At 35.3% G+C, this 24,727-nt stretch overlaps 1 protein-coding gene across 1 annotated transcript in view; it reads right to left on the bottom strand.

Moving 5' to 3' along the window:
* Positions 1 to 24,727, bottom strand: part of EYS (eyes shut homolog) — a 1,667,443-nt gene that overhangs the window by 1,172,164 nt on the left and 470,552 nt on the right. Inside the window, exon 14 of the mRNA XM_060030409.1 lies at positions 417 to 676. Coding sequence (XP_059886392.1) covers positions 417 to 676 — 260 coding nt within the window. The remainder of the gene's footprint in view (positions 1 to 416; positions 677 to 24,727) is intronic.

The raw sequence follows: 24,727 nt of genomic DNA, 5'->3' as shown, positions 1-24,727 counted from the left end.
ACATGATACTAGTTTAGCAATCTAAGCAGAAAGAAGTGATGCTCCATGGGAAAAGATATAGTGAAGCATTTGATTACTGTAGATTGAACCTATGCCCATTTCTAACCACTGCTGTTGTTAGGAACACTACATGGAGAAAATTATTCAGGAAAGAAAGACTGTTAACAAAGAATAAGAGAGGATTTCTGAAAGAACTTAGTTTTAAAAAGAACCAAAGTTATAAAGTCTCTCCTTTCCCCCCATGCTATTCAGGTTAACTTTTTATATTATTTCCCCAGTATGTTTATATATCTGAGTTTGGAGTCAGATATTCCCCCATATATAGATCTTTCTCTCACCCATTCTTAAGAAGCTACTAGCCTATATGGACAAAACAAACAATGAGATCAAACATTAAAACAAATATAAGCCCTTACCTTCTCTGCAAATGCAATAATGATTTCCATCTACCAAAGTCAAGCATGTTGAATTGTTTTGGCAAGGATCACTGAGTGGATCGCAGGGGTTATAGTGTTGATGGCAAAATTTTCCAGTATAAAAGGGTGGGCACAGGCACACAAATTGCCCAGGGATGGAAGATTCATGACAAAGACCTCCATTCATGCATGGGTCAGAGTCACATTCATTTATTTCTTCACTACAATTCTGTCCAGTCCATCCAGATGTACAGTCACAGCTGAAATGAATATTTAAGAAATATTAACCATACTATTTCAAATTCTTTCTTCACATTTTCAATGTAATGACTACATTGAACGAATGTGTGACATTTTCTCATTTATAACAAGATTAATAAATTACACATATTTTAAAATATTGTTTGCCTAATTTCCTGAGACAACTTAATGTATGTTACTGCCAAGCTGACTTTATTGGCTGATAGAGATTTAAGAAGCATTTGGTAAATTTCTAACATAGGCCACTGAGACGTATCTGAGAACAACAAGGCTGCCAATTACAATTTTAGGAACTGTTGAGCTGAAATAACAATTGAGAACATTTCCTCAAGTATTTCTTTCATGTAAAATAATTTTCACAGATAGGATCACTGTTTATAAGCCTAAGATGATATTTAATTCAATTGCTTTAACAACATGTGATTCTTCAAATCACCAGAGTATTTATCACAAGGTGATACTTTATGTTAAGCAGCTGTTTTTGTTTCAGTTTTTGTAAGCTTTAAAAAACATCTTTTCTATTAATATATGAATAATGTAGGAAAATTGAAGAGAAAGCAAACAAAAAAAGTAAAGAATTCGGATGTTTGTCTATATATCACAGACTCTAGCTCAGTCTCTCTCAAATTTCTCTTGGAAATTTTGATTTCAAAAAGCACTTTAGCCAAACATTTTCCATCAAGCCAGGCTAGTTCTGCTCCTAAGAGCAGGAGGATTCTAACAGTGTAGGAAAAAGCGTTTTCCACATGAAGTATTATTCAAATAAGGTAAATGAACAGATAATAATGAAATCTGCAGACACAGAGTCAATGTGAGTATTGTTGATCTACTGACTGAATGGACATCAATTTTACACTGAGGGCAGGTTCAGCGAGAGAGCAGGTGTCAGTCTGTGGGCAGGTAGAGCCCCAAATTGTGAGTAAATGTACCATCGGCAAGTAGCACATCATGGGACAAGGCACAGAAGATACTAGAAGAACTGTTTTTAGAGAAAAAAAATTCCGTTGCTGATAGTTTAGATAGTTAAGATAACTTTATAAAAGTATTACATTGCTGAAAGATCTAATTTGTTCATGATAAGCAATATCTTGCTTAAAAGAAAGAGGAGAGGAGAGGAGGGGAGAGAGAGGAGGAGGAAGGAAGGAAGGAAAGAAGGTAGGAAAGAAAGGAGGGAGGAAGGAAGGAAAGAAAGAAAGAAAGGAAGAAAGAAAGAAAGAAAGAAAGAAAGAAAGAAAGAAAGAAAGAAAGAAAGAAAGAAAGAAAGAAAGAAAGAAAGAAAGAAAAGAAAGAAAGAAAGAAAAGAGAGAAAGAAGAAAGAAAAGAAAGAAAGGAAGAAAGAAAGAAAGAAAAGAAAGAAAGAGTAAGGGAAAGAAAGAACCTCATGTTTAGACCATTCCATATTAATAAATACAGAAGATACCAGTACAGTGAGAGGAGAGAGCTGAATGACTGGCTTGCACCTGTTCATGAGCTTGAATTCTAGATAGATATAGTTGCCATTGAAACGAATACTAAAATTAATAGGGGGTAAGATGATTGGAGTCATAATTGATTAATAATATGTCTACTAGTTCAATAAGATTAAATCCAGTCTAAAAAAAAAGAAAAAACAGTGGATTCTACAGCTATTATTTTTTTTTTTAATTTGGTAATGTGCAGAAAGAGATTGCTACCATGCAAATTGAATATTTCTTTGTAAGGTATGTTTGCATAAGGCAAACTTTACAACTGAAACAATTCATACCTTTGAAATAAAAATATATATTTTGAATATGTTATTTCCCTTAAGAATGAGTAAAAATAATTGATACTTTCATTTTTCTTTCTAAAGAAATAATGACATTATTTTGGTGACTATCCATCCTCATTTCCCTAGACAGTCCTGGCTTAGGCCTATTGTTAAATATAATTATTTACAGGGTACTCTTTCACTTACAAAAGTGTCTCAGGTGCTCTTCTGTTCATCTTTGATTATCTCCTATGTCACTTAGTAAAACTGAAAATTTTCCAGAAAAGGCAATACTATCACTTACTTGCTAATCCTGCACCTGCCTTCACTTGCTCTAAAATGTGTTTGCCACACCCTTTAAGAATTCAACACATATATTACCTTGTATTATGAACATTTGCATGGCTTTCCTCCACTATTAAGCTCTGATTCCTTGATGTGTAAGAATTGTCTGAATCTCCATACTCTCAGGTATATAATATATGTTGAAAATATTATAAATATTAATTAATATAAGGTCTTTAGTTAGAATCATATAGATGAGCTTAATGAATTTGATAATCTCAGCAAATTGTTGTAAAGACTAAATGAGATAATGAATAAAAAGTGTATATAGATCCTGACATCAACATTGCCCAGTTACCCAAAGTGGTTACGAGGTGCTGTCACAGAATTAAAAAAAAAAACATTTTTTACCCTATTTATGCCTAAATAAAATATGCATCTCAAAAATGAGTATTGCTTAAATTTCTAGTGCTAATTTTCATTTTTCAAATTACATCCTATTTGTCACAACTGTCAAATATATTACACAATGTGATACTTCCAATAAAACTTTGAAATTAGTAGAACTATTCTTACTCTTACTATACAAATGAGATGGCTTGAAGTACAAAGGATACAAGTGATTTATCCAAAGTCATATGGTCATATGGTTAACAAACCTGAGCTCTGAAAGCCAGACATCTTCCTCCCAGTTTCCCTCTTTTTTTTTTTTTTACAGGTTTCAAATCCATTATAAGATCATTCAACATTTGTGAAATAACACTAAAGTTAGGCATAACCAAATCTCAGAAAAGTAGCTTCAGTGCATTTATTTTACTTGAAATTACTTTTAAGGGGGTGTTGCACAGATATTTGTTTTTCTTTTTCTTGTATTCTTTCATGAGTACATAATTGCAACTTAATTATTTTAAAAGAGTTCCCTGTGTATAACCTTCAATGCTTAAGTATTTAGCATATGCACTGAAGGTTTGTTTTATCGTCTCAAATTACAGGTGGCCAAGATTTCATGTGGTGTCCTTATGCGGATCGAGGCTTTGGTGCATCAACAGAATTGATGAGACCAAAGCCTATGTAGGTCAGTGGATATATTGTAGAAAATAAGGTTCCAAGGAACAAAGTCATTACTAGTAATTAAAAATCAGACTATACATTTATATATTTGAATCTGCTTTTGAACATACCAGAGAAGCTAGTCCTTGGTGGATGGAAAAATATATTTTATGTGAGAGCTTCAATCTGGTTCCTAGGTGTACCATGAAATAATTTAAGGATTCAGTATGATCTGGCAGGATATTTCAAATGCACAGCTAGAGGCAGAGTCTTTATGGATTAAAAAACCAACTAAACAAAAACACATACTCTATGAGTTTTCAAATATACAATTTCAGTAGTAAATATTTGAAAACTAATTTAGTGTGTACTTAATGGTAGACTAATATATTATAATTTGCTGTCTTTCCTAGAGAGAGAACCAAAAATCCACTGGCATAAACACATTGGATTCCTTCTAAGTAAGAACAGCATTTCAATTCTTAAATGTTGATTTAAAGAACCAAAGCTAATAATAGAAAATAAAGTAGTGTCATTGTAATGAAATAGGAAAAAAAGAGTATTCATGAAAGAAATAAATTAGCTTAAAAAGTTTTAGTAGATTCCAGCTTCTGAATACTTACCATTCTGCATGCTTACCTTACCATAAATATTGATATCCAGTGACTAAATATTGTTCAGCAATATTTATCTATGTTTTACACAGGTATACCAGGTTTTAAGGCTACAGTCTTATAAATACAAATCTAAAAATATATGTAATTTAAAAGGATCTTTTCATATACAAACTAGTTCACTTATTGTTTGTTACAGCCATTACTTATATGCAAAATAAAATTCCAAACAAAACTAGCAGGTGAAAAAGAAATGATAAGACTGTGAATAATAAAATAGTACTATTACTAGAAAAAGGAAGAAATAAAAAATATGGGCTACTCAAACTAAGTCATTCAATCTTTATTTTTTTGCTATATCCATTCGCCTGTTTGTTCATTCATTTAATTATAGCATCAGCGGTACCATCAACAAAACTATATTAATAATGAATCTTAAGATGGTCACTACTGTTGACTTAACCACTGCAATTATCTTGGAAAAAAATGGGAAAGCATTTAGCTCATTCAGATTGGTAACATTTATTTCAAATAAACTATTTTATTGGTAAACATTAAAGTCAGAAAACAGGATAAAGTCTACTCTGAAGAACAACATGAAAATGTTAAGATGTAAAAACATACGAGTGAGACAGTCTGGGACCTGGGACCCTTTGCTGCAGTGCTTGCACCTGGACAAAAGTCTCCTCAAGCAACAAAATACAAAGAAACTATAAGCAACTAAAAATAACTGCATTCATGTGCAGTGGGAGCAATTATGAACAAGAAGATACAAAAAGACCAAAAACCAACTGCCACTCCCGAGGTGTCTGGAGCAAAAGCAAGTACTGCGCATTGCCCTTGCACTGAGGGGTGGACACACCACCTAAGCCGCCCCTCAGCCCAACCCACAGATCTGCCCCCACCCCTACCCCATTTATTTTTTTATTTTATTTTATTTTTTTAACATCTTTATTGGGGTACAATTGTTTTACAATGGTGTGTTGGTTTCTGCTTTATAACAAAGTGAATCAGTTATACATATACATATGTTCCCATATCTCTTCCCTCTTGCATCTCCCTCCCTCCCACCCTCCCTATCCCACCCCTCCAGGCTGTCACAAAGCACCGAGCCAATATCCCTGTGCCATGCGGCTGCTTCCCACTAGCTATCTACCTTACTACATTTGTTAGTGTGTATATGTCCATGACTCTCTCTCGCCCTGTCACAGCTCACCCTTCCCCCTCCCCATAACCTCAAGTCCGTTCTCTAGGAGGTCTGCGTCTTTATTCCTGCCTTACCCCTAGGTTCTTCATGACATTTATTTTTCTTAAATTCCATATATATGTGTTAGCATACAGTATTTGTCTTTTTCTTTCTGACTTACTTCACTCTGTATGACAGACTCTAGGTCTATCCACCTCATTACAAATAGCTCAATTTCGTTTCTTTTTATGGCTGAGTAATATTCCATTGTATATATGTGCCACATCTTCTTTATCCATTCATCCGATGATGGGCACTTAGGTTGTTTCCATCTCTGGGCTATTGTAAATAAAGCTGCAATGAACATTTTGGTACATGACTCTTTTTGAATTTCGGTTTTCTCAGGGTATATGCCCAGCAGTGGGATTGCTGGGTCATATGGTAGTTCTATTTGTAGTTTTTTAAGGAACCTCCATACTGTTCTCCATAGTGGCTGAACCAATTCACATTCCCACCAGCAGTGCAAGAGTGTTTCCTTTTCTCCACACCCTCTCCAGCATTTATTGTCTCTAGATTTTTTGATGATGACCATTCTGACTGGTGTGAGATGAATGGGCAGAAGACCTAAATAGACATTTCTCCAAAGAAGATATACAGACTGCCAACAAACACATGAAAGAATGCTCAACATCATTAATCATTAGAGAAATGCAAATCAAAACTACAATGAGATATCATCTCACACCAGTCAGAATGGCCATTTAAGTGACTGGTTCGTCCCCCTCAGGGAGTGAGAAGGACACCTGTTGCTTGTTTTTGCCACAGCAGAGTCCCAGTAAAGCCTCATCTGTCCTCTTATCAATTTCTATTGATAAAGAGTGCAAGGACCCGACCTGGTAACAGGAGAAGATTGTTATGGGTGGAATGAATAGAGGGAGCTGGCCTAAAACGTTACAGCAGGGCAAGGTTGAAAAAAACAGCAACAGCAATGCTGAAACTTTTTTTGCATCCTACCCTAGAAGATATTTAAGCTTTTATTGTTGTTTTTCAGTACCATAGTAACACAATCAGATTGTTACAGAGTAGAAAATGGACTAAATTAGGAAGAGGTTGGTAGCATGAAAATCTTTTAGGAAGCTATTGTTTTATTGCTGATAAAAGATGACAAGAACCTAAACAATGGCATTAATAAGGTATACCAGATTTGAAGTAGATTTCTGATGAAGGCTTGAGAACACTTGATTATAAGCTGATGAGGCTGAGTGGGTAATGGGGAGGATTCTGTGGCTTTTAAATTCAGTGTTGAAGAGAAAATAGTGCCATCAGGTGAGATTGGGAATGGAGTGATGGGGAGGGAGAGGAGAGGGTACTGATGCTTAATACACTGTAACTTAAATTAACTGCATAATTTAAGATGCTGTCTTGTGTGCAGTAAGAAATTCCAATAATGGGACTCTGTGGAAAAATCAAGGCTTGGGATAAAAATTCAAGGGCCATTCTAATAAGTATTACTGGGAATAATTTATCATCAATGAAGTTTAACACTGGCCTTTTTTACTAAAACACAAAGTTAATTTATTAAAAATATAAAATTAGCCACTCAGTATTACACGATACATTATTCAATATTTTATGGAATCTCTGAATGTGAAAGAATAAGCAGGAAAGAATCCTACTAGTTTGATTACCTAACAAGTGCTTGATAGATAGAAAACAAACCTTTTTTTTTTTAATTTTATTTTTATTTTTTGAGAGTGAAGACCTTATTATTGAGTATATATTCTAAATGAAAGAATTTATATTTTAATATTAATAGGAAAAGATCTTTTCTATCCAGTCTATCAAGCCTCACTGTATATATATATATGTGTGTGTATATATATATATATATATAATATATATATATACACATACATACACATATATGTGTGTGTATATATATTTTAAAGATATATACTTTATAATTTGCAAAGTATACTATTCTTTATCCATTGTAAATAAAATCTATATGTAAGTTATCTATCTATACTGGAAGAATTTTCTATATTTTTAAGCAATGTACATTTTGATGCAAATGAACTATTTGGATATTTCATTGGTATAATTCTATTTCAATTATCTATGTTTCCAATATTCTATATGATTTCATCTCCTGTTCTTTGTAAGAAGACAACTGATCAATAGTGATTTTTGCAGTTGTTGAATTCAAGATGTTCTCTAGACAGGTGAGCAGCCCTGAAAAGCAATACAAGGCTTTGTTCAAGCTTCAGAGCATCCTCATCTCAGAGCAATAAGCTGCAGAGCCAGACAAACAGAGGCAGGAGCTTCAGTGGGTCAGGCCTCTTGTATACTCACTCAGAACCTGAAATAACTCTGATGAAACTCATGCTGTATTTGGAAGAAAACCCAAGTTTATACCTTAAATCTGGGACTAGAAAACCAAAGCCAACCATGTTCCTTCCAGACAGCAAGAGCAGTTGAACATTTTTGCCATTGTGATTATAACATGGAAACCATAATGATGGAGCACTTACCACTGAGACAGAAGATCAGATTGCAGTAGATTTTTTAAGCTACAATGAGCATAAGAAATTAATCTTGAAAGTGACTTTAACAATAATCTGAATAAAATACGTATAAAAAGGCTGACTACAAGACCATTCTGTGAGTTTACCTGTCGATCTAGGAATATGGCTAAGCTATAAACATGAGTAACACAATCACTTATATGACTCATCTTTAACCATAAACTCAGTTTATATTTAAAATATATAAATTTAACATCTTTAAATTTTTGTATTTTACATTTCATTTTTTGCTTTGATGTTACGTGTGTGTGTATAAACACAGAAAATTGATGCTGTGTCAGTTTTCCTGAGCAATTAATTATTACTTCTGGCCCTTGTTTTTTCCCAAAATAGATCCTTTGGACAAGTTAATGTAAGTCTGCTTTTAAATATAATTTCCTACATATTCATATTTTATATTTGCACCTTTATATTTACACCTGCAAATTTATATTTGCACCTTTTTTACTCCTTAAAATTGTACTTAAGTATATGTATGCATGTGTATATGCATTCATAATGTTTATAAACTATACACATGCAACTTGTTCAAATTGTATTCAAATAACACTTGAAAAATACATATACATCTTTTAAATATGGTGTAAGAATAAATAAAAACTCTAATGTATGTAAGTATTTTTTCTTTCAAGTACAATTTGAGTAGGAGACAGACAAGTAGAATACAAAACAGGCTGCAGTGTGTTACTTTAAGGAACTAAAGTACTGAGATATGGAACTTAAACCAATTTATGAATATTTTGCAAAATAATTCCTAAGTACACAGTATGTCAGAAGTTTTACAGGGAGAAACATTTTAACTCCACATTTAATAAACACCAGACTTTAAGTCTCAGAAGGAAATTGACTGAGCAAGAAAAAGCCATAGCACTTTTGTACATTTAGAAATTGTACTATAAGCGAGTAGGAAATGAATAAATCTTTGGTTTGTTGTTGGGACTAGCATTACAATAAATGCTATATTTGTTACCATATATATATATATATAAAATCTCCAAAAGGAGTAATATGCATCACAAATACACTAAGTACCAATAATACACACTTAGTTCTACACTGTATGCATACAATTCGATTAATTATGAATAGCAGCACATTTTTGCTTAGCCAACGATAAAAATATTTGAAAATAAACTTACTTAAGAAGGAAGTTAACAAGTATTTAGACATATAGAAATTATTATGAACCTATTAATATTTTATTAAAATGTAAGATTTAGAACATTTCCTTTTTAAAAAATATAGAAAGCACCCATATTTATCTATTTTTAATGGAAGTATGAGATTATAAAAAGAAATAAGAGAAACAGAGATGAGGAAGAGAGAAAAAGGGAGAAGGAAGTTGAGGCAGAGAAATCTCTTCCAAGAAATGTCACTCAAGGGCCACCTGTCTCACAGGGGCTACATGGAAAGTATGTATACCTATGATCCTATTTCCTTCTTGGAACTTTGTAGTCAGTCTTGGAAGCTTGTAGAAATTGATGGTCCATATTAACTGGAGATGATATACAAGAATGCTCATGGCAAACACTGGAGAAAGAAATCAGAAGCTAAGAGAAATGAGCATGCTAAACGATGGATGCTATATAAGGTCACACAATGACCATATTCTGCAGAGGACCCAGACACCATCCTTCTTATCAAAGTGATAAGATATATAGTTTTCAGAGGTGCTCCAGCTTCACTGAGAAGCTTAGTGTTGGCTGTTCCCTGTAGTCCAGGTCTGATTATAGGAGATAATGTTACCAAAATTGGCATCCCATAAGTAGTAGGGATGATAGGAAATTTAAAATGACCAGGTGGTGGTTCATGACCATCAGAGAAAGTAGGGCACAATTATAATTATCACCAAGGTTAGAGAGGCCGTCAGTGTCCAAGATCCGCAGAGAACTATGGAGACAATAGAACACATTTTCTCTTGGGGCAGAGTAGATTGGATGAATCAAGCATGGATAATTAGGAGTTTGAGGGCAGCCCTCCAGCTAAAAATGATAATCCCTTGCCCAGTTTTCAGACCCCAACTTCACTGATTGAAGGAGAGGCTAAGTGCCCAGGAAAAAAATACCCTACAACATGATAGCAAGATATAGTAATGATTCCACCAACAAGACCTATGGCTGTTGACTTTTGTAACTACATTTATGAGAAAGAGTGCCAAACATTTCGAGAATGTTGGACTTGATTTCAATTTGTTATTGATCTCTAGGTTTCTGAAGCTTCATTGCCCTGACATTAGAATGGGGGCACATGGAAGCAAGGTAATAAATGCACCTGGTCCAGGTGTAGCTCACAGCAGGTCCCCTGGTTCCAGTTGTCATTCCCCCAGTCCCTGAATATATACTTGAATTGGGCTTACATTTTAGTTGGTAGAACCCTCACATCATTTCTTTGCTTGGGGATTAGAACTATAGAGAATGCAAATTGGAAGTCTTGGAACCTGTCTCCTCATTTAAACTCCCACTCTCCAGGCAATATCATAAATTAAAAGCAATATAACACTGCTGGGAAAAAGCAAAGATAGCACCAGCTCTGAGGACAAAAGGAGGGTCCACCATCATTTCTCCACTCTACTCACCAGATTGGTCCCTTCAAAAAACAAGCATCACCTTGGAGACAGCGGAAGACTACTCAAGCTCAACCACGTAATAGCTTGACTGCTGCTGTTTACCAAATGGGGTACATTTCATCCAGCAGATTAGCACTGACTCAGATACACACTATGTGGCCAGGAATGTGGAGAATTTCTATCCCTATCAGGTAAGATGGTCAGAAACAGTGTATATTCATTTGGAACAGAAAACAGTATACATTTAAGGTCTTGCCTCAGGGCTAAGCTATCTTTTCCACTCTCTGTAATAATATAATATAAAGGAGGGTAGACTGTCTGGGCTTTCTGCAGATTGTTGTTTTGATCTGATGATGTTATTTATTATTATTATCTTAGTGAATGACAAATGAATGAATAACAAATGGCAAATATGATGAAGGCCTGTTGAAGATGGATGTGCTCTGGGTGGTGAGAGATAAAGCCTATGAAGACTGGGGTCCTGTTACATAAGGGAGGTTGCTAGAGATCCAGTGATCTGGAGCATGCCCACATATACCATCCAAATTAAAGACAGATTATTGCATCTTTACCTTGTGCAGTGAAGATAAACTGTTGCATCTTATACGTTGCACCACTAAAAAGGAAGTATGACACTCGGTAGGCCTCCGGATTTAATGGCAAAAATACTGCTCTTACCCATTCACCTAGGTAAATAGATGCTAGAGGCTTTAAATGAGTCTCAGAGTAGAAGACTTGGCAACATGTTCAGGCTGAAGTGCAAGTAGACTTGCCTGTTGCACCATGAGATTCAACAGGCTCTGTAGTATGAGAGGTGTTAGTGGTACTAGTGATGACAAAAGATATCTTACAAAGTTTATAGAAAGCTCTGGTAGGTGAATTATAACATAGACTCTACGTTTAGAGCAAGACCAGAGAGATTCCAGTTGATGGTAAAGAGAATACAAAGTGTATGGGGGAAGGGGGGATGAATTATATTAATTATGGCCTTTGGACCAGATGCAAGAGTAGGTGTTATAATTCATCCTACTAATCTGTCTCTTATAATTTATCCCAGGAATAAAAGTTAACCAGATTCCTGAAGTAGTATCTTACAGAATTTATAAGAAACAAATATATATATCTGAGGGTGTAAGATATGGTTTCTATTTATCTATCTACCTATCTATCTATCTATCTATCTATCTGTCTATCTTTCTATCATCTATCTCTCTATCTTTATAGGGAGGTATGATTGATACACACAAAAATTTGCACATCTTTAATGATGAGTTTGTACATATGCATACACCTGTGATACCATCACCATTATCAAGGTAGTAAACATACTCATCTTCCCCACAAATTTCCTTGTGTTCTTTTGAGTGTGTGTGTGTTTTGTGGTAAGAATACTTAACATAAGATTCATCCTCATGACACATTTTAAAGTGCATCATAACTATATCATTAACTACATGTTCTAGAGGATGCTGTCCAATCTGGGACTGCAGCCCTCATTTCCCTGGCTCCTGGGAGTATGGATGGCTGACAGCTATGAGAATTTCCCTCAGTTGGAAAGAGCCATTTCACTCAAAGTCTCTCCCCTTTTCTTGGGATAGCTCATACCCAATGATTGCTCAATGCAGGGAGATAAATGCCAAGCCCCCATTCCTCAAAGTGAGACAACTGTACAGGACCATCTCTGCTCTAGAGTGTCCAGTGGGATTGGGAGCCTCTGGGTCTTTCCATGGCAGTTCATCCTCTTGCTTCTGCCCAATTCTTCATCTTTTACTCTCCCTCAGCTATTTTATTTTTCAAAAACCTTATTGTGATATAAATGATGTACAAGAACACTGCACATATATCAAGAGCACTCCACAATAAACCTCCAGCATGGCAATTTCCATCTCAGAGTTTGATCCTAGGGAGTTTAAACCTGTGATACATTCACCAGGAGTGAATGCCAAATGCTTTCATTTTACTCGTAAAAATACATGCATGCGAGACCACAAACATATATGTTCAAAGTTCTTCTCTGTTTCATTGTTTACAATGGCAAAAAAAATCTAAATAACATTAAGAAGGCACTGGTTATAGTATCTTAAATAAGCAATTTAAATGATATATTTTTTATGTAATAAGGTAGAAAGAGACTCATTTTAAATAGTACTATATAACATATAATCGATATAATACATAAATTTGATTCCAATAGTGTCATAATGTTTGTATATATGTACTTCTGTATATTCAGAAAAATTTAGAAGCTTACAAAGGCAGTAAGAAACGTGGAATGAAACATACTCAGAGGATCAGATGTTTTGGATTCAAGTTCCTTATTATAGTAGCTTTGTAAACTGGAACAGGTTATTTCTCAGTCTCAGTCCCTAAAAATTGAGACAATAAAATATCTTTCTCAAGTAGAGACTAATTTAGCTACTACCTGTAAATTATTTAGAAAAGTACCTGGATTAGAGTGGGTGCTTTGATTAAGACCATTATTATTAAATATGGATATATTGAGTATTGGGTTGGGTAGGAGATTAAAAATTTTATGTTTTTCTTAATACAATTCTGTACCAGCAAATTTTTCACTTAGCACATGCAATACCCTTAAAATTAAATAACTTTTTTTCAGTGGTTTGCTTTGCCTCCTAATTTCAAGTCCTCCTTTTATTCTGTAGCATGTGTTATCAGCCCATGATTCTTGTTTATTCCTTTATTTGTTCTGTTTCATCTTTTACATATAGATATCCATCTATGCATGGTATTTGTCCATAAAAAAGGTGACTGAATTCTCTTTGGACCCCCTCAATGCCCACGTGATATGATGGAATTCAATCATTTTAACATCATTCATTGGAAATCTGATTGATATCGATCTCATTTTTCCTTGGCAGGGCATCTCTGGGATTGAGTGACAGCCAAGTTGTCATCCATCAGTTGACTTTCTGCTTAGCTTGGCATCATCACCATAGTGATGATGTGGATGTGCTCATCTTTTTTTCTGGTGCTTCTCTTCTCTGTGGCAAGAAGAGAGCTGCTGCACAAGAGAGAAACCCCTTTTCCCTCCAGGTTTCTGCTGCAATAAACTTTACACAAATCCTAAGCTTCCCAGAATAGCAACTTCTGAATGCAGCTGACCTACTATAGTGAAAGAGATTCTGGTCTCTAGTCCTCAAACATCTAAAATAGAAGATAAGATTAGTGCTTCTCCTGGATCACCACTATTTTTTTTGATAAAGAAAATGTATCACTTTATTGTCAGCATTCCTCAGAGTAAAGTATAACTTAAGTATATGACATAAAATTTTTCTAAAACAAAATGATAATAAAAATTGCAACAACTGCTTTCTAGTACTCCAAAATGTAGAAGATTACGAAAAGAACAACAACAACAACAATTCAGTTAAATTCAAAATAAACATATTGAGGTCTTACTTAGTAGAAAACGCAGTACGGTATCTTTTGAAGGATGTCAGAAAAACTAAAATCAGTGTTCTAATACAAAAGAGTTAATGATTTTATCATAGCAAGTAAATATAATAGCTATTGTTATAAGTAGAGGCAATAAGGGGCCCAAGAATTTCTTATGAAAAAGACAAAACTAGTGTGAGGTCAAAGATTTTGAGACAATTCCATAAAGGAGATGGTGAGAAAAACTGATCTGGAATGAGAGATACAGTTTGGACATATGAAGGAATGAAAACAGGGAGGCTTTGGGGAAAACTATAAACAAAGCAAGAGGGTTGGAATAAGCAAGTCAGGACCATAAAGATGTCTATAGTATCAGACATCAAAACTTTGCAGGCTTGGACTTTGATGTATTGGATTAATAAGGAGTTCCATAAAGCACAGTGTTTTTGTACTTTCAATTTACAAAGAAAACCTGAGTATTATGTTTACATTCCTCCCATATTTAGGCTCTCTTGTCTCTCCGTTTCAATGTACTTTCATCCTAAATATTTGAATGTCCAACAATAACTCTTCTGTATTTAAAGGAGCCAAATCTTGAAGGACATTTGAAGGAATTTAAATATCTATCTTTGATGTTGACTTCCTAAGATTTCTTGAAATATTACAAACATGAGGAATATTGGAAGAAACTCAGTAAGAGTGCTTATTGAAGGTCCTTTTTCCCAATCCTTTTCAGGTGACTTTCAGGTGATTCAGGCTTTCCCTCTGGATGCCCCAACACAGCTGTTGTCAGTGTCTCTGCACTGATCTGTCTTCATGTGCATGTCATGTTTGTGATGATGAACCATAAGATATTGATTAATTCCCAAATTTTCACAAGTAAAATATATTATATCCCTACTGGTGAGTCATTTCCAGAGTAGTATTAACTGGGATTTGAGATCAGGGTCTGGAAGCACATGATTGCATAAAGGAGTGCATTAGGTAAATGGCTTCTTTCTTTTGCTGTTTCTTCAACTCTAAAGACTCTAATAAGATGTGATGGATGGAAGTATAAAAGTATATTGTTATAGAATTCATTAAGCTGGGACAGATGGGGTTGAGAGAAGAGGAAAGAAGGAAATAAATCAAACTATTGGTCTTATATGGTATATCAAACCATGGACAACACTCCCAAGTCTTTCCTGTGGTTGCAAACTTTCACTTTTGGGTTTATCCTGTATGGGATTCTCTGTGCTTCCTGGGCTTGGTGGCTATTTCCTTTCCCATGTTAGGGAAATTTTCAACTATAATCTCTGCAAATATTTTCTCAGACCCTTTATCTTTCCCTTCTTCTTCTGGGACGCCTATAATTGGAATGATACTATGTTTAATGTTGTCCCAGAGGTCTCTGAGACTGTCCTCAATTCTTTTCATTCTTTTTTCTTTATTCTGCTCTGTGACAGTTATTTCCACCATTCTATCTTCCAGCTCACTTATCCATTCTTCTGCCTCAGTTATTCTGCTATTGATTCCTTCTAGTGTATTTTTCATTTCAGTTACTGTGTTGTTCATCACTGTTTGTTTGTTCTTTAGTTCTTCTAGGTCCTTGTTAAATATTTCTTGTATTTTTTCGATCTGTGCCTCCATTCTATTTCTGAGATGTTGGATCATCTTTACTATCATTACTCTGAATACTTTTTCAGGTAGATTGCCTATTTCCTCTTCATTTATTTGGTCTTGTGGGTTTTTACCTTGCTCCTTCATCTGCAACATAATTTTCTGTCTTCGCATTTTGTCTATCTTACTGTGTTTGAGGTCTCCTTTTTGCAGGCTGCAGGGTCGTAGTTCCTCTTGCTTTTTGTGTCTGCTCCCAGTGGGTGAGGTTGGTCTAGTGGCTTGTGTAGGCTTCCTGGTGGGAGGGACTGGTGCCTGCGCTCTGATGGGTGGAGCTGGATCTTGTCCTTGAATGGGCAGGGCTGTGTCACGTGATGTGTTTTGGGGTGTCTGTGAGCTTAGTACGACTTTAGGTAGCCTGTTTGCTGATGGGTGGGTTTGTGTTCCTGTCTTGCTTGTTGTTTGGCATGAGGCTTCCAGCAGTGGAGCCTGCAGGAAGTTGCATGGGGCTGGGTCTTGGAGTCAAGATGGAGACTTCTGGGAGAGTTCTCCCCAGTTAATATTCCCTGGGGCTGGTAATTCTCTGAGGATCCAGCATCCTGGACTTGGTGCTCCCACTCCAGAGGCTCAGGCCTGACCCCCAGCTGGGAATCAAGACCCTACAAGCTGCACGGTGTGGAAAAAAAAATAAGGAGGGGGAGAAAACAAACAGACTAACAAAACCCAAGACAAATGGTAAAAGCAAAAGCAAACAGACAAAAACAAAAGAAACACACACACATACAAAAACAAAGAAAACAAAAAACAAGAGAACAACCAGACAAATAAAGGAACCCAAAAGCAAAATCAAACAATTAAAAACAAAACTAACAAAAATAAAAAAAGAAGCAAAGCAAAAGTGGAATGCAAACTAAAAAAAAAAAAAAAAAGAAAGAAAACAAACACAAAAACAATAAAAAACAGATTAAAAACAAAACAAAATAAGGAAAAAACACAGAACACTGAAAAGGTAAAGTAAAAATAGAAAAATAAAAAATACACTAAAACTGAAAAAATTAAAAAATAATAAAATGGACTTGAGGACACAGGGAGGGGGAAGGGTAAGCTGGGACAAAGTGAGAGAGTGGCATGGACATATATACACTACCAAATGTAAAATAGCTAGCTAGTGGGAAGCAGCCACATAGCACAGAGAGATTAGCTCAGTGCTTTGTGACCACCTAGAGGGGTGGGGTAGGGAGGGTGGGAGGGAGGGAGACAAGAGGGAAGAGATATGGGGATATATGTATATGTATAGCTGATTCACTTTGTTATAAAGCAGAAACTAACACACAATTGTAAAGCAATTATACTCCAATAAAGATGTTTAAAAATATAAATAAGTAAATAAAACAAAATAAAAAAACAACAACAGAACAAAACAAATTATAGTAATAATATTTTTCTGGGTTCTCAGCTTGTCCCCACTTTGAGTCACAGCCAAACTCTGCCTCCCTAGGAGACCCTCCAATACCTCTTGGTAGGTCTCTGGACTCACTGTGGTAACTGTGGGGACAGCTCAGACTCTGACCTGGCCCATCTCTCATGTGTACTTGTCCCCATAGACCAGTTTCAGTTTGGAGAACACTCATATTCCATTCAGGTATTCCATGTACACTGGGTTTACCAAGCTGATTGCGGGGATTTAATCTACAGTGCCCAGAAATATTTTCATTCCTCTTCCTTAGTCACCCTGCCCCTGGGGCTCTGCTGTGGTTTTAGCCCCACCTATGCATGTGGGCCACCCACAGGGGTCTTCTCCCATTGCTGCCCTGGAGCACTCGGGTCTGCCCCAGTGAGGACAGGGTGCAGAGGGGGCACAACTGTCGGGGTCATGGGAGCCCGGTGGCAACAGGTTCATGGGGGTGGAGTTGGCAGCCATGAGAGATCAGGTCCCTCCAGTGAGTAGATGAGGATCACTACCCTATGCTGAAAAGATTTTTAGAAGGCAGCCCTGTAGTTTTGTTTACTGTTTGTTTTTCAGCCTGATCCTTTCACACCATCTCTTGCTTATGTTCCCAATATTTCAGGCAGGAAGATGATGTTACTCCCTGTTGCCAGGACTGATGCAGTCTTCCTTTTCTCTTTTACTTTGTTGTTCACTTAAAAAGGACATAGGAAGAGTAATTTAGATAATCATGATGAATTTGACATAGAATTTTCAGTCAACTATGTCATTAGTGATTTCATAGAGATGTTTGGTTTTAGTTATGAAACATTTCAGGTATTTATTAAAGGAAAGTTTATTATTTCTTCACATATGCTTAACAGTAAGATATTTGACTTCCTACAAAGTGACTCATAGGTTCTCTTCTGTAAAGATTTTGTAGAATGGTACCAATGATTTGATGTCCTTTGGGGATGCCTTCACCAGTGAGTAAAAGTCAAGTCAATCTGACTAATCACAGGAGAATAGTTGTACAGTAGATGCAATAGAGCAAATTTTGACCAATGCAGTATTGAAGCCTGAAAAACTGACCATATCACTCTGCTGAGAGAGCACTTCACCTTTCAGAACTTGCTTGTAAGTAAATAATAATGTGTGTGTTTTGTTTTGAATGCCAGACATGCATAAGATATCAATCAATATTTACTCATTCATTTTCCTACAAATATAAAAGCATACTCTAATTTTGAGTAGCATATTGTTGGGTTTAATTTCTTTCTTCCAGATTTTCTAAAGGAAATGTTTAAAATTTAATAATGTTGACTGTATAAACACTATTTATGTCTATGTCACATCAAGGATTAAACTTCAGAATACCTAGTAATTTATCAATCCCAGTACAATTAGAAGGTGAAATTGTGAGGTTAGTGAAATTGTGTGGTAGGAGCCCCACCAGCTGACTCTCTCTGGAACCCATTCTTCAGTCATTGCAGGTGTTTATGCTGTTGTCCAACTCATCAGCCTGGTTAAGGTCTCATCCTTTGGAGCTTTCTTGTTGTTCTTTCCCCTCAGATCTCATGTATCTATCCCATTTCCCTAGTAATTTATTCAGTGCCTGACTAATTAATGTGGTATTCTTAAACATGACTAAAATAAAATATTTATCCCTTTCTGACACATTTTCACCTTAATAAAATCCTCCAGTGTCTCCACTGAAATGTGGTTGCCGCATTTGCATTAAAGCCAGTCAATATGTTAATGTTTTTAAGGATAATGGCTGTCTCTATACCAAGTATTATGTCCATTTTAATTGAAATAAACAGATCCTCTAATATTTATGACAATCTCAGTTTACTGTTTTTTTCATTTTCTTATATCTATAAAGTTGTTATTGCTAGAGAACACAAATTTATTGGAATTTTTGAATGCTTGCTTGATTTTTCTTTTTATATACATAAATCTATACAATGTTTTGAGTCTAATTTAATGCCTTTCATTATATTCATCTGTATCCTCCTAAACTTTAAATATACAACCTGATTTCCCCATGTCAGTCTTTTAATTTATTTGTTTCTTTGTTTGTTTTGGGCTGCATTGGGTCGCCACTGCTGCACGCAGGCTTTCTCTAGTTGTGGTGAGTGGGAGCTACTCTTTGTTGTGGTGCTACTCCTCATTGCAGTGGCTTCTCTTGTTGTGGAGCACAGGCTCTAGCCAAGTGGACTTCAGTAGTTGTGGCAGGAGGGCTCAGTAGTTGTGACAGGAGGGCTCAGTAGTTGTGGTGTACAGGCTTAGTTGCTCCTCAGCATGTGGGATCTTCCCAGACCAGGGCTTGAACCCATGTCCCCTACATTGGCAGGTGACTTCTTAACCACTGTGCCACCAGGGAAGTCCCAAAGTCTTTTTATTTTTTATTTCAGATTGTAGATACTGCAATCTACAACTGGGAAAACCTGCAGATGTCATCAGTTAACTACATAGCACCCATTCTCCCTTGCCTATTTCTTTATATAACTGACTTTATTCAGGAATCTACCCCCTCTTCTGTATTTCATGTGCTAAATGGGAAATTGATGCTGTGCTGTTCCCCATGCCAAGGGTGAGTCTGATTGCTCCAAGACAGTGAATTTCAACTTTGGCTACACTTTAGAATCAACCACTAACTTCTGAAAATTCTGAAGCCCAGACTGAACCCCAGGCCTATTAAATCTGAATCTCTCAGCGAAGGATGCAGGTTTTAGTTCCAGAGTACAGCCTTGTTTACTCACCTCCTAAAGTATCTTGTTTAGGAACCCAAGACTAAACTAATTAGCATTGACATTTGGCGTGGACCTTTGACACATGCAAGTCAATGAGTTGTGACATTTGCTGAGGTCTTGTAAGAAATATGCTTTCTCACTCTAATAAAGCAACCAGAAATGATGCTGTCTCTCTTTCAATGATGCCCTTGGATACACATGTGGAGCCAGGATGTTTAACATCACTTTTCCACCATGTACCCAGACCATGGCACAGCCAAGCGGATCTCAGAGAAATGAGGTCATTTCCTACTGACATTGCTCTCCTTATCTCTGGACTTCTAGTTAAATGAACTGGTGATTTGGTTATTGGTTATCAGTTAAACCAGTTTGAACCATTCTTTCATATACTTACAGTTGAATCTATCTATCTATCTATATCTATATTTGTATCTATAAAATTATATAATTCTGGAAAATAAAAAAATAATTTTTAAAAACATCTTGAATTTTTATTGTGAAATTTTAATTCATAGTAACATGTTTCATTTGTGTGTGTGTGTGTGTGTTTGATCACTAGATCGAAGGAGACTCATTAAAACTATTTTAATAGTTCAATGAATATAGCAAACATTTTCAGCAACTGGTTCAAATTCTTCAGTTCTTTAAAGGTCACTGATTAAAATATGAGAAGGGGTTGTTTTGCCTGATGGAATGAAGGTAGGGCTTTAGGACTGAAATCAACACAATCTGTAGACATTAAAAAATCCATAGATCCACAATTGAGTAAATTTACATCTGGTCCCTTCTATTGGCATTGCAATGTCTGAAATATGGGCACAAGTCTACAATTCTAAATTTTATTTAGTTTTCTGTCCTATATTTCAGATGCTACAAAGTAAAATATTGATTAAATAAATCTGTTTTTTGACTATTAATCAGTTTATTACCCACTTATATCCCACCATTATTAAGAAAGAGGATAGAGGCACAGTGGTTGAGAGTCCGCCTGCCGATGCAGGCGACACGGGTTCGTGCCCTGGTCCGGGAAGATCCCACATGCCGCGGAGTGGCTGGGCCCGTGAGCCATGGCCGCTGAGCCTGTGCGTCCAGAGCCTGTGCTCCGCAACGGAAGAGGCCACAACAGAGAGAGGCCCGTGCACCGCAAAAAAAAAAAAAAAAAAAGAAAGAAAAAGAAAAGAAAGAGGATATTCCCAAGTTCCCAAGTTATTTGAAGATCTTTATGAATCCCTGCCCAATCATATTTTTCCATTATTTCTTCAGACATAATCATTGTCTTGAAATTTGGTTTATCATTCCAAATATTTCTTCACAATTTAATCTGTGTATGTATATTCAAATAATAAATGGTTTTGTTTGGTGTCTTTTTTTTTTTAATTTTATTAAAAGAAACATGAAACCAAACATATGTGTTCTTTATTAACTTAAATTTTTGTTCATATTTCCTTGCATTCTTTTGCATTTTCTTTTTGATAAATGTCTCAAGATACATAAAACCATTGACATATTGTATCTTAAAAAAAAAAAAAAAAACTACTGTTTTACAATGTCTGCCACAATGAATCGTGATAAATTTTGACATTATGATGTGTTAATATACTAGCATCAGCAAGTGAAACAGAACTTTGATTCCAGCATGTGACAATAATCTAGCGAAAGAATGCCTAAAGATAAACTATGGTCTGCTGACAAAGGATAGTATAAATTCCATTATTATATCTCCCTAAAGTTGGATGAAAAGTTCTAAAGGAAAAGTAGGGCTTTTGACCATGCTGGGTAATAAAATTAGGGCTAGAAATGTGGAGTAGAGAAAATTAAAATTTGTGAATTTTCCCATGTGCTAAACACTATATTTGGGACCATATGCACATTATTTCAACAAGACTGAAAAATAAGCACCACTCTTCTTAACTTAAGGATGATGAAACTGATCATCAGTGATGACCCCAAGTTGCTCAAGAACACATGGCTAAAAAAAGACAGGCTCCAAAATGGAACATAAACTTACATGTAAAATGCAAAACTATACAACATCTAGGATATAACACAGGAAAAAAACAAGGCAATCTTGGGTTTGGTGATGACTTTTTAGATACAATACCACAAGCATGATTTATAATAAATAAATAAATAAATAAATAAATAAAGTTGGACATTAAAACTAAAAACTTCTGCTCTGAAAAAGAATCCATCAGGAGTATGAAAGACAAAGCACTGATTGAGAGACATTGCAAAATATATATCTGATAAAGGACTTGTTTCCGAAATAAACAAAGAACTCTTAAAACTCAATGAACAACTCAGTTTAAAAATGGGATTTTTGATACTTCATCAAAATATTGAGCAGATAATTAATCAATGAAGATATACAAATGACAGATACACATACAAAAAGATGCTCAGCACCCTGTGTCATTGGAATTCCAAATAAAACAACAATGAAATATCCCTACACACCTACTAGAATGACAAATTAAAAACATTGATAACACCTAATGTTGACAAGGACTGGAGGCAATAGAAACTCTCATTCATTGCTGGTGGAAATACAAAACCTTACACTTGGTTTGATATACAATCTGGCAGGTTTTACAAAGCTAATCATACATAAGCTTATCACAAGATTCAGCAATCTCATTCCTAGGTATTTATTCAAATAAGTTGAAAATCTATGTACACACACACACACACAAAACCCTGCACTTAGATCTTTACACTAGCCTGTTCATAATTGCCAAAAATTGGAATCAACTAAGTTGTCCTTCAATAAGTTGATGGTTGAAAAAAAAGTGTTATTCAGCAATAAAAATAAATGAGTTATCAAGCTATAAAGACATAGAGGAAAGTTAAATGCATATTACTAAGTGAAAGAAGCCAGTCTGAAAAATAATACATAATATATGATTCCATTTATATGATATTCTGTAAAAGGCAAAACTATAAAGACAGTAACAAGGTCAGTTTTCCCAGGGGTGTAAGGGAGGAGAGGATGAATAGGTGGAGTATAGAGCATTTTTTCGGGCTTATATGGGAAATCTATTTTTTACAAAATTTTGTTCTGTAATCCTACAACTGATTTTTATATAAAGTCTATATTAAAATGTATTCAGAAAAAATGTCAGGGATAGAATTGAACCCAGATCAACACATGCTTATTGAGAATAGAAAAGCCCAAGCTGTATGTTAACAGAGAAGAAACAATCAATCCAGTAAGGATACATTAAAACAAGAAAGAGTGAAGCCAAGTAGAGATAGATGAAAGTTAATAGAAAGAATGTGGAATTCTAAGAACAAGTGAGCAAATATATAAATACTGAGGAAAGCAATTTCAACTTCATTAAGTTAAGAAGGGCTCGACAAGGAAAAAATTCTCTTTTTCAAAAGAGCTGTTTCTCTAAAAGAAAATAACTGGGAACAAGCCCATACTTCAAATGAAATGAATAACAATAAGTGTCTGTGACTAAAAGTTGCTGCTAGAGGATCCACTTATTGAAAACCATAAACCAAATGTCCAATAGATTTCTCAAATATAAGCAAGTGTATGTAGCAATGAGGACAACAGTATTTAGTAGTTAACCAAAATATACCACATTTCAAACCTGAATTTCTTTTAATGGCTAGGTGTATGCACATTTCTTCATTATAACAAGTAATGGAATAATAAGGTCACTAGTTTATTTATTCACAAGTCTTCACTGGGTGTTTGCCTTTACATGCACCATCAAATATGAGGCAAGAGATGGCTGAAGGTTTTCTAATGAACGATTGCTGAAAGTATCTAGATTGTTTTGTTTTTATTTTGCATTTTTCTCAAATTTTATAATTTCCAGGGCTTTGTATGAAACAAGTCACCATTTCAAAAACAAATCTTAAAGTACAAGCAAACAAATAAAACTCATTCTAAGACAATAACACTTTTAATCTAGACTTTTTTTTTTTTTTTTACAGCTTAGAAAATTTATTAATCTAGACTTTTACTAGAGTTCCGTATGAAATGAGATGATCTAACACTCAAAGATTTTTCCTACTTTTTTAAATAATAGAAATAATATTTAAATATATTCTGACACAACTCTGTAATAAAATTCAAGACATTGTATGTATGGCTATGTTAAATTATAAAATTCTGGGCTGCTATGGTTATGAGAAATGTTTTAATACATGGAAGGTGTTATTAACTTGAATTAAATGCCCCTAAAAGACCTTGAAGTCCTAACCCTCAGAACCTCAAAATGTGGCCTTTGGAAATGGGGTCTCTACAGAAGTCATCAAGTTAATGTGAGCTAATTAGTGGATTAGCTTTAATCCAATGTTACTGATGTCCTTATAAGAAGGGGGACTTTGGAGAGAGAGCTGGAAAAGTACACAGGAAGAGTGCCAGGAAGAGATGAAGGCAGAGACCGGGGTGGTACAGCAGAAGCTAAGGATCACAAATCATCACCTAGGAAACTAATACAGAGGGTACACGGGGAGTTTTTCAGGTGGGAAAAAACAGGAACTTGATTCATTCTGAAAAAAATATCATGGAGCCAGATAAAACTAGCTTTCCTCCCTCCTTTCAACCCAGCTTCAGTGACGTAAAAGAATTCATTTATTCATTCAATAGTGGTTCTCGAATATCTTATTAGTTTATCAGTATCTTCAAATATGATTTAAGATGAAATGTAACAGTCTTAAAACAAGAAACAGTGATTTTTCCCTTCCCTTCCTTTGTGCTATTGTTGTCAAAAAGTAATTTTACTTAGTAAATTCTAAAGCCTATGTGTAATGTTATAATTGGTCATAGGATGTATTCATCTGTCCAGACAGTATGCTTATTCCTTGAGCTATTCTTTTTTTGATGAAATTGAAATTATGT

The sequence above is a fragment of the Delphinus delphis genome, chromosome 14 (genome assembly GCF_949987515.2).
Source record: "Delphinus delphis chromosome 14, mDelDel1.2, whole genome shotgun sequence".
Classification (NCBI taxonomy): Eukaryota; Metazoa; Chordata; class Mammalia; order Artiodactyla; family Delphinidae; genus Delphinus; species Delphinus delphis.
This window is presented reverse-complemented; position numbering and strand designations above follow the sequence as displayed.